This window comes from Gekko japonicus, unplaced genomic scaffold (assembly GCF_001447785.1).
Source record: "Gekko japonicus isolate JY-2015 unplaced genomic scaffold, Gekko_japonicus_V1.1 scaffold1193, whole genome shotgun sequence".
In the NCBI taxonomy this organism is placed as follows: Eukaryota; Metazoa; Chordata; class Lepidosauria; order Squamata; family Gekkonidae; genus Gekko; species Gekko japonicus.
Genome location: NW_015164222.1, coordinates 533,187 through 544,843, shown reverse-complemented (window position 1 = coordinate 544,843; position 11,657 = coordinate 533,187). Strand labels below are relative to the sequence as shown.

At 44.5% G+C, this 11,657-nt stretch overlaps 1 protein-coding gene across 1 annotated transcript in view; it reads right to left on the bottom strand.

Annotated features, from left to right (window-relative positions):
* Nucleotides 1-11,657, bottom strand: part of VWF (von Willebrand factor) — a gene marked incomplete at its 3' end in the record, with an annotated part of 203,024 nt that overhangs the window by 40,945 nt on the left and 150,422 nt on the right. The window contains exons 32-33 of the mRNA XM_015408541.1: nucleotides 3,450-3,593; nucleotides 2,673-2,837 (exon numbers count right to left, since the gene is read on the bottom strand). Of these exons, the coding sequence (XP_015264027.1) occupies nucleotides 2,673-2,837; nucleotides 3,450-3,593 (309 nt within the window). The remainder of the gene's footprint in view (nucleotides 1-2,672; nucleotides 2,838-3,449; nucleotides 3,594-11,657) is intronic.

Sequence of the window (11,657 nt, the reverse complement as noted above, 5' to 3'; positions counted from 1 at the left end):
GGCGGGTGAAGAGCAGATTCCAACAAAGCGACCTTTAACCGTGCGGCACGGTTCTTTTTCGTCTGATTAGAAAATTTAGCACAATGCTTACAAGTATCCGCTCTGTGTGACTCGCCTAAGCAGAACAAACAAAGTTCATGGCCATCTGGAGGGGCCAATTTACTTCCACACTTCTTACAGCGGTTGAAAAAGCCCCACTTCTGACTCCTCTTCTTTTTCTTTTCCATACGGTGGGAAGAGACGAATGCCGGGGAAAAATGAAGCGGGAAGAAGGGGGGGGGGAAGGCCCGAAGGCCTGAGGAGATTCCCCTCAGAAAAACAAAAGTTCTCATTTTTCTCCTTTTTTTTTTTTTTTAAAGTAAACTGAAGTAAAGAAAATAAAATAGAGGATGATCCTAAGAAACAAGAAATAAGGTAAAGGCCCGAAGGCAGTAACAGCTATCCGGTCAGGAGGAAAGGCAAGAAGGTCCTTTCAACGCAGCGGTAGAGAGAGAACTGGCGGGATCTCCGCGCCCGTCCCCTCTGAGCATGCGCGCTGGGGTTCCTGCGCATGCTCAGTGGGACTCGCGCGAAAATCCTTTGAAACATAGCTTGCTACAGCACCGGTCGGGTCAGCGCAGGCGCACTAAACCCATTGGTGTGAAGCACAGAGACCACGAAGAAGATTATTTAGATTTACCTTTCTTTCTCTCCTTTTTATTAATCCCAAATGGGTTCTGTTTGGTAAAGACTTTTAGTATGTGTATATATGTAGTTATTGGTGTCCAGTTTGTGTGTCTGTGTGTCTGTTGTTGTTGCATTATTATGCCATTAAAGGTTTCTCTCTCTCAGGTTAAGTATTGGCTTTCAACCTGCCTCTGAAACTGCCTCTCCATTTTAACCTGCTCCTTCACAGCTTTAAGCAACTTTGTGGGGAGGTCATTAATTTGGTAGAGAAGGGGCTGGGGATGCTCTGCAGAATCTTGTCAGTGGACAACCCATGACAACAAAGGTCAGAATGAGCTTTGAAGACCCAGCCAGGCTCTGCTCCACAAGGAGTATCTCTTTAAGGAGCCAGGCCATGTACTTGACATCTTGCACTTTTCTAGTACTCCACAACCGCCTCACCAGCCTTCTCAGGGGGCGGGGTGTGTGGCCTTATGACACACTTCCGGTGATGTCAGGGGGTGTGGCCTTATGACACACTTCCGGTGATGTCAGGGGGTGTGGCATATGCTAATGAGTTATGCTAATGAGTTCCCCTAGCTCTTTTTCTACGAAACGACCCCTGCATATTAGTAGTATAGTCAACAGTACTGTTCCCTCTACTGAAACTTCATTCTGAATTATTTAGTTATAATGCAGCACTATTCCTTTAAACATTCGGGACTTCTTGTGGGGATTACTGAGACAATGCGTCTTCTCTCCTATCCTATAATATCCTATGCTGGTGGTTCTCTTGCTGAATATTCCTTCATTTACTGAAGGGATAGGAAGCAATGCTTTCCCTGTGGTGACATGTACTTTATAGCCCACTCTACTGAGGGGATGTGTTTAGAAGCAATTTATTGACAGATAAAATGCACATATTTTTTCTGCACATCATTTTAGCCTGTTTCCTGATTACTGATTATTCCCTGATTTCCTGATTATTCAATGCTTTCAATATTCTGGTTTGCTTACCCATTATAACTGCATTATTATAGATCATTTTTTGTGGCTGTGGAAAGGTAACTAATACATAAATTACCATAAATGTGAAGTGTGTTCAGAGTCAAAAGGTGTGGTATCTATTTTAGCGGTGGCTCCTTGCCTTTGAAATGCCCTCCCCCTTGAGGCTCTCCTGGAACCTACCATAATACCTTTTAGGCATCAAGCCAAAACATTTCTTTTTACCCAGGCTTTTACCTAAGGGTGCTTTTTAAAAAAATCTTCTTTGCTATGTTATGGTCTGTTTCTGCTCTGAGGTCTGTTTTTGTGGATATCATTATATTGTTTTTAATGTTCTGGCCTTGTTTTTAATGGCTTTTTTGTTTTCTTTTTATACTGAATTTTAACTTTATGGTGTTTTACTTGTAAGCCAACCCAAATAGGATTCTGGAGAGGCGGCATAAAAATGTCCTCAACAAATAATTCCAGAAGGTAGCCATGTTAGGATTGCAGCAGAAGTGCCAGATTCAAGTCCAGGAGCACTTGAGAAACCAACAAGATTTTCAAGGTATAAGCTTTCAAGAGTCAAAGCTCTGGTATCTGATGAAGGGAGCTTTGACTCCCGAAAGGTTATACCCCAAAAATCTTTTTGGTCTCTAATGTGCTACTGTACTCAAATTTAGCTGTCCTAAATAAATAAATATAATTAGGCTCGTTCTTAATAGTTGTGATTAGCCAAATCCAGCCATGCCCATTACTGGCCTCGGAAGCCATGGAGTAGACGAATAAATGTGTTCTGTTCTGGGAAAAACACTCAGGATCCAGTTTCTCAATCAGAGTGCCTGTTTCAATAAGCTTTGCTTATCCTTTGTGGCTGTTTCAAGGCAGCAGGATCCTTGGCAGAGACACTGATGAAGTCCTCCTTCACTGATTCTCATCCGGCTGTCTTTTACATTATGAAATGGCTCTGCAGCGTCTGAAATTAATTACAGCAATTAAAGCAGCAGAAGAGGGTGTTTGGTTTTAAGTCATGTGAAGCTTACCTGCGCACAGCTTTTTGACAAATTTGTCATCTGAAGCAACCATGGCAGAAAGTTCCTCAAACCGCTGCAAGCTAATAATCCTGTCGGTGGCAGACGGTCCTGTTAAAGTGGTCAGTTGGGCAGTGTTGTATCTGTCCCCAACTACAATGGGAAGTAACAATACTCCTGGGAGAAAAAGAAAAAAGGAAAAATACAAACCCTCACGTTGAAACAGCTTGTGCTTCCGACTGCACTTCAGCATGATGCTCAGAAATGATTCTGCAGTTCCCCCGGGTGAGGTGCAGGGTGCAGGGCACATGACGAAGCCCCGCCCCCTTCTTCCGGCCGCCCCGCTTCCAGCCCTCATTCAGCCAGAAGGAGGCAGGAGAAGAGGGAGGGTAAGTTGCTTCCTCCCCGCCTCTCCCCACCCCTGCCTGCCTGGAGCCAGGGAGGGCGTTGGCGAGGCTTCCTCGCACTCCCGCCGGCCTTGCAGGTCCACCGCCGGGCCCCTGATGTCAGGGGGTGTGGCATATGCTAATGAGTTTTGCTAATGAGTTCCCCTAGCTCTTTTTCTACGAAACGACCCCTGACCTGCAACATAGTTTGCATACTGTGTGTACTTGTCTAAGAAAGAGTGATAATTATTTAAGAGATGCTTCTACAAAGAGCATCTAACTGACTCAAGAATACAAATTGTCTCTTCGAAACTTGCTTCAATTTCTTACCAGGATGTTTTGGAAACATATATTGAAAATCGTGGAGCCATTCTGAAATACCCTTCTATTACGAAATACTTACTATTGATGCTTGCAGAATATGCGGCGGCATCCAGAGAATCTTCCGACTCGTTCAATATAACAATCACTGCTATTTTGGATGCGTTGGGTCTTCCTCCACTGGCTTCAGAGACGGCATGCTGAACAGTGAAGTCTATTGCTTCTCCTACAAGAAAATTTAAAACCCCACAAGCAGAGTTAAAAGAGCACTGCAGAAATAACTAAATTTTACTTTGAGTTGTGTGACCATTTTAAAAGACCTTTCCCCAAATGCAGTCATTGAGGTCTCCTGGGGGAGACCAAAAACAGAGAGGTTCTCTAATAGGATTGCCACCTCTAGGCTGAGAAATATCTGGAGATTTTGGGGGTGGAGCCTGGGGATGATGGAGTTTGGAGAGGGGAGGGACCTCAACAGGGTATAATGCCACAGAGTGCACCCTTCAATGCAGCCATTTTCTCCAGGGGAATTTATATTGGTTGCCTGGAGGTCAATTGTAATAGCAGGAGATCTCCAGGTACTACCTGAAGGTTGGTAACCCTAATCTCTGTTTCTTGCTTTACCATTTTCCCCACTGAAAAATGACCCCCTCAAACCACTTTTACCCCTCTGGGGTTTTCAGCAGGTTTTTTAGGAAAAAATTACAGATACATTTTCAAAAGAGAAAACAGCAAGGACTGGAAATGCCATAAAACAGGACATTTTCAGTGCTAGCACCTTGCCTTTGGAATGCACTTCCCCTTGAGGCTCATCTAGCATCTCTCTATATAATAATTGTGTTTTCGGGTGGCACCCTCCTGAACATTCCACATGCTCCCAAATCAGTTGGCTCCCTGATCTGTAATTCAGAAGGTGTCCCAATCCACTGGCTGCATTGCCTGAGTCCCGCCTCCAACATTCTAAACAGTTTGCTGTTCCCCCCCCCCCCCCATAGCCAGTTGGAAGACAGAGGTCGTTTGTATATGCAGCCTGATTGGCCTTTGCCTCTAACATTCTAAACAGTTTGCTGTTGCTGTTGGGAATCACTGACTGTGTCCTGAGGTAAAATACATATCCCAATCTTCCCTTAAATGGTCACTAGAGTTGCCAATCTCCCTGTGGGGCCTGGAGATCTCCCAGAAATCACCATGTTCCTCAGCCACAGCACATCATTTCCCCTACAGAAAATTTCCCAGCTATTATAACTGATCTCCAGATGACCAAGATCAGTTCTCCTGGAGACAATGGCTACTTTGGGCAATGAACACTATGGCATTGTACTCTGCTGAAGTCCTTCTGCACCCCAAACCCTGCCCTCCCCAGGCTCTACCCTAAATCTACAGGCATTTCCCAACCCAGAGTTGGCAACCGTGTAATTGGCTATGGAATCGTTTTCCAGACCCTTGGAACCCAGAAGACATGGCATAGGAGGAGGTGCTTTTCTACCTTAGCTGCCACTGCATAGCCCCAAATTAACATAAGCCAACCTCCAGGCAGTACCTGGAGATCTCCAGCTATTAAAACTGATGTCCAGATGACCAAGATCAGTTCTCCTGGAGACAATGGCTGCTTTGGCCAGTGGACTTTATGGCAGTATACCCTACTGAAGTCCCTCCACACCCCAAACCCTGCCCTCCCCAGGCTCTACCCCTCAAATCTACAGGTATTTCCCAACCCAGAGTTGGCAACTGTGTAATTGGCCATGGAACCACTTTCCAGACACTTGGAACCCATAAAACATGGCATAGGAGGAGGTGTTTTTCTACCTTAGCTGCTACTGTATAACCCCCCCCCCCCAAAAAAAAAGAATAAGTCAGGGGTGGAGGGAACCATACCTGTTACCATGAGGCTGCCCCTTGGGGTAGCAAAATGACTTGAGACAGCCCTGCCTTATAGCTAAGCAGAAGGAAAGAAACATGGCTTGCCTCCCTCTATTTTCCCCTTCCCTCTGCCGCCCCATCAACCACAGCTGGGACACTCTCCTGATGCTTCCTTCTAGAGCTCATTGTATTTCTTCCCACAACGGGCCTTACTCCTAGTCTACCATAATGTCTTTTAGGTGCCAGGCCAAAACATTGCTTTTTACCCAAGCTTTTAACTAATGTTTAAAAAAAATCTTTTTAGCTGTTTAGCACTGCTGGAGTTGCCATCTTTGGTTAGGGAAATTCCTGGAGAACTGGGGGAGGATCCTGGAGAGGGTTGAGTTTGGGGAAGGCAGGAAGCTCAGCAGGGATGTGATGTCATAGAGTCTACCATCCAAAGCTTCCATTTCCCCCAGGGAACTGAAATGACTATAGCAAAGTAGCTGGGTATAAATTAAACATAGAAAAGATTGAAGCAATTTTTTTAAATATGGATTTAAATAGTTTTTCATCTCAGAGCTGGATTAAATAGTTTTTCATCTCAGAAAAACCGCAGAAAAAATGATGCTGATATCCAAAATGAATTACATAATCTTCAATTTACCAATTATTATCCCAGATAAATCCATTAAAGAATGGCAGTCCATGGTAAACAAGTTTACAAAGGGTAGTAAAAAACTCACAGGCAGCTGGTAAGCAGCATGAAGTAAAAGTGATAATGGTGGGTTGGGTATTCCTAATTTAATTACATCATGATACTGCACAACTGGCTTGGATAACGAAACGGATAACTGGGTGTCAAGATGCTTCAGAAATAGCCATGGAACAAGATTATGTAAAGATGCCACTAAAGACCCTTTTGTGAACACTCAAAATATTAGGAAAAGAGTGCACAGTAACGAAAGCTGGATCATTTATGGTCTTTTGAAGATCTGGGATTGTTATAAAAGAAATTCTCACCTGACACCTCTCCACTGGTGTCTGCTGTGAGCAATCTTGATAAATTACAAAATTTCCAATGTAACTCCTTAGCAAATTTGGAATGTTATGGAACTGGTGCATATATGGCATTAATCAAAGGGAGTACTACTTTTGACTTTCAGGAAACTAACCAATTAAGTAATGGCAATATAAAATGGTTTGATTTCTTTCAACTTAAGAGCTTCTTGAATAAAAGTATACACATAGGTTAAGGAATAACAACATCTGAAGAAACTATTTGCCAGAAACAAGAACGACTACTCTTCAAAATCTGTGAAATTGTACATAAAGAGGTCAACAAGCACTTGGCACCACCCAAGATAGCAAAAATGTATTAAAATCGTATGACATATGTGGGTATTGTAAACTACAAAATGCAAATTTTGGACATGCAGATGGCCTAAAAAATACTGGCTACTTCATCAAATGTGGATTAGACATGGATTTCCCTTATTCTCCCAAAGAATTTCAAAACTTAATCTTCCATATGATAACAGCAGCTGGAATTACCTTTGTGAGATACAGGTAGTATTCTGCCAACGGAAGACTGGATTATGAAAAGTAGTGAAACATTTTTGGTAATCAAATTGACACTTTAAAAGAGGGAAGGATATATCTCAATTGCATATAGTTTGGCAAATTTTCTTTTCCAGAGTTGTTCAATTGATGTAATTCAGTGGACTGTTATCTCAGATATTTTTGTTACCTTACTATGTAATCTGCATCAAGTTAATAAATATTTCCTACATAAATAAAGTAACTATCTTCCCATACAATTCTCTTGTACCAAAAAGCAGCCCCTTTGGCTGCATTGGGGGGGGGGCATTATCACAGAATTATATGTACCACGTGGTTTTGTACTAAATCAACTGAACATCATGGCAGGCATAGAAAATTATCCTTTACAAAACAAGGTTTACAGTAGTAGTCTGAATTATGGCATTTCCAGTGCTAAAAACACCATTGAATCCATTAAACTCACACTGGGAAAAGAAGGAGCTATCTAAACTCAGCATATTTAAATGACCCTTAAAGCTAAATATTTAACAGAGCAACAATGACATCCAGTGGGAAACAACAGACAAAAACAATAATCTCACTCACTCACCAGTAGAGTATGCTACAAGCATCATCCCATACTAAAAACCTGTTGTGAAGTGAAGTGAAGGCATTTCCATTTTAATGAACTTCTGCTATAATGTTGTTCCTAGGCCAGATCTGTACATTACAGCAAAAAAGGAGGCCAAGCTATTGACCCATCTGCATGGGCAGAAAGGTGCAACACAGAAGGGCTTTGCACTTCTTGGCTAGACAGTAGCGCCTTCCTTTCCAGGAGAAACACCACTGCAGTACTGGGGAGAAGATAGGGGACCGACCTAGGCATTAATTTCTTCTGATACGTTTACCTCTGAACCAAAATGCCTTGTTCACCAGGGCAGCATCATATAAGACTCTGGCCTTGCCATGGAACACTCATCGAACAAGCTGGTCACCAATAACGTGGTCAAACCATAACACTTCTGATGAGGACTCACATGTCTCTTATGTTAAAAATTTCTGTGCACACAGGAGATTAAAGAGATGGCTTCTCTCCTAGTCTAGTTTCTTCCTGACATTCTAGTTCTCCAGGGATACAAACATTGTTTTCATAGGGAAGTCTGAATTCAAATATGTAATTCCTCCACCTTCAATTTTGCGTGGTGAACTCCACAAACAGCTACGTGAAGTGCTTTTTGGGTAGAATGGAACTTAGAGCTTTTTTTTTTTTTTGAAAAATGCAAATAAACTAATAAATAAAATACCCAGTGAGGGTACTGAAGGGGGGAAACAGATGACAATGTCCATGCTTTGCAAATTTCTCCACTGTTTCACCACCGAGGGACAGTTTACAGTAGGGGCCAGCAACTAGAAGCTCCTTGGTCAAGCGTGGGTCCCAGAAGCATGACATCTCGTACCCACCACCAGTTGTAGATTCAAAGGTGAAACTTGGGGAAAGGTCAGCCACAGGGATTCCCACACTGATCGCACCAATTACATAGAAAGTGTCAATGTCATACCACCAGTCACTGCAACAGCGGGCAGCATCAGGGAAGCTTTCCACACTGCTGGAAGCTCTGCACTTTATTTACAGTCCATGACCAGAGTAAGGAAGCGATGCACATTGCACCCAATACAGATGCTGCTTGGAGCGTCAGCAGAAACTGTTTCAAGTAGCTTCTGTGTGGCAGAGCCAGACAGGTACTATACACAAAGAAAGTAGCAGACATGGCCTAAGGGTTGCCAGCCTACAGGTGGAGCCTGGAATCCTCATCAGATTACAACTGTGCTCCAGCCTACAGAGATCAGTCCCCCTGGAGGAAATGGCAGCTCTGGAGGGTGGGCTCTGTGGCATCACATCCCTACTGAGCTTCGTTCCCTCCCCAAACTCTGCTCTTCCAAATGTCCATGCCCAAATCTCCAGGAATTCCCCAGTTTGGAGTCATCAGCTCTTGGCCTATGGCGCCCATGCATGTAGCACAGTTTAAAAGAAAACTGCACTGGCCAAGTCCAGCCCAACAAAGTGGAATTGTGTGAAATCTATGACCGCAGGCCCTTTTTGGCTGTTATTATTTTGGCACTCGATACCTTATTGTATCAAGTCGGCATTATACTAGGGATGTTTTGCTCACCAGCATCTCAAGTGTTGTATGGAGGAAACAGGCGCTGAAAATGGAGCATCCAATAGTGCTCCGATGTCACTTCTAGTAAAAACTGGAAGTAATATAGTGGACACTCTAGAATTTATAAAAACTCCGTGGTAAATTCTAGAGCATCTAATGATGTAACTTCCAATGAAACCCTGGGTTGCCCGCCCCCCCCCCCCCGATTTCTCCCGGGGGTTGCCAGCTGTGGGGTGGAAGAAGAAGAAGAGGAGGAGGAGATTGGCTTTATACCCCCCCACCACCCTTCACTACTCAAGGAGTCTCAGAGCAGTTTACAATCCCTTCCCCTTCCCATCCCCACAGCAGACACCCTGTGTGGTGGGTGGGGCTGAGAGAGCTTTCTTGAGAACTGTCATTGAGAGAACAGCTCTGAAAGAACTTGTGACTGACCCAAGGTCACACCAGCAGCTGCATGTGGAGGAGTAGGGAATCAAACCCGATTCTCCCAGTTTAGAGTCTGCACTCTTAACCACTACATCAAACTGGTACACACTATCTTCACAATACATGCATTTGAACAGGGCAACATGCTTTTTTCCAGCTTTGATACAAGCAAACATGTACCTTCAGAAAACCTGGTTTCTGACTGTGTTTACTGTAGCTGGAAAATGCTTGTATCATGTAAACAGCAAACACACATACCATAATTTCCTGGTAGGAGAGCTAAAATAATAACCAAAAACAGCTATTGAAAGGAAGAACAGGCATTTCTCTTGAGATTCTACGTAAGAGAGGTCCGATGTATTTGGTATGAGAGTTTAGGCATGTATATTTGCAGCTTCACTAGTAAATTAGAACATAGATTTTTTTTTGGGGGGGGGGGTTATTTCATTCACAGTCATTAAAAGAGAAGCTAATGGGAATGGCAGAAAAGCTGTTCAACCCAATCCAAAACCATGGACAGGATTTTTTAAAAGACATGATATTTGGAGGGGGGGGGAAGAGAGGCCATGTACTCAAGTAGTGGGAAGCAGAAACCAAGAATATGTTTTAATAGCTATTTAATATTTTGTTTCCTGAAATGAAGGATAAAATGTTAAAGCAATTTAGGATGTTGCAGAGTTATAAGAGGCATGGGAATTCAACAAAGCAGAAGTTCCTGCCTGGACCTTATGAATCATCATGTTAAAGAGGTCTCTACGATTCCAATAACACCTCCTCAATGGCTTTGACCAAGGAAGCCAAATTCCCTCCAGGCCTTTATTCACCCACACTTATGGAACACTTCCTCAGGAAGCAGTCGAAGTAAGTGACTTCCTAGCACCTGAATATGGTAGAGGAGTAGAGGCGGGATAAGAAAGCAAAGGCCTGGGCGATACAACACAAGTGTGGCAGTCCGAAACGTGACCTAAATGTGTTGGGCCTGCAGGGCCAGCCTGGCCAATCAGCACCACGCCTGGCAAGCCTGTCAGCTATTGATTAGTTTTGTTTGCTTAGGATTTTTAAATGTAAAAAACAGCATTTTAAATTGGACCCACAAACAAACAGAAAGCCAGCACTGGCTGCTACAATACTGGTTTTATGTTTGCTGTGGTAGACCCCCCCCTTTAGGCTTGCCAGCCTCCAGGTGGGGCCTGGAGATCTCCCGCTTTCACAACTGATCCCCAGCCCACAGAGATCAGCTCCCCTGGAGAAAATGGCTGCTCTGTAGGGTGGACTCTATGACATTGGCCCATGCTGAGGCCCCTCCAGTTTGGTGTAGTGGTTAAGTCCGCGGACTCTAATCTGGGAGAACCGGGTTTGATTCCCCACTCCTCCACTTGCACCTGGCTGGGTGACCTTGGGCAAGCCGTAGCTCTGATAAGAGCTGTCCTTGAAAAAAGAGCAGTTTCTGTTAAGAGCTCTCTCAGCCCCACCTACCCCACAGGGTGTCTGTTGTGGGGAAGGGGAGGGAAAGGAGTTTGTAAACCGCTCTAAGACACCTTTGGGTAGTGAAGGGCGGGGTTTAAATCCAATTTCTTCTTCTTCCCCTCCCCAAATCCCACCCGCTCCCGGATCCACCCCAAAGTCTCCAGGTATTTTCCAACCCAGACCTGGCAACCCTACCCCTCTTAATGGCGACCCTACCCCTCTTAATGGCGACTCTAGACTTTGTTGGTGGTCTCCCATCCAAGTACTAACATGGGGCCGACCCGACTCAGCTTCTAGGGTTGCCAGCCTCCAGGTGGGGCCTGGAGATCTCCCGCTTTTACAGAGACCAGCTCCCCTGGAGAAAATGGCTGCTTTGAAGGGTGGGTTCTATGGCATTGTACCCTGCTGAGGCCCCTCCCCTCGCTAAACCCCTCCCTCTCCTGGATCTACCCCCAAATTCTCCAGGTATTTTCCAACGCAGACCTGCCAAGCCTATCAGCTTCTGAGATCTCAAGATCAGGCTAGCCTGTGCCATCCAGGTCAGTGCCTAGAGCCCCCTACGGCCCTCCAGTCTTTATATTCCCAAGGCAATGCAACAGCAGCCTGCTCCAGGAATGGCCGCAGCCGAGAAACCAGCCTAAACTGATAAAGCACTCTTACAAGGCAATCCTAAGGAGAGTCGTGCCTCTAAACACATCTAGAAGGGAATAGCTCTGTTTAGGTTTGCACTGTTCACCACCTCCAGGGCCACAAAGTACTCTGCAGAATGTGTGCCTTGCCTTTTAGAGGAGTACAAGCCCATCCAGAAGAGGCAGCCCATGCCCTCCATCTAGGGTTGCCAAGTCCAAATTTACGTA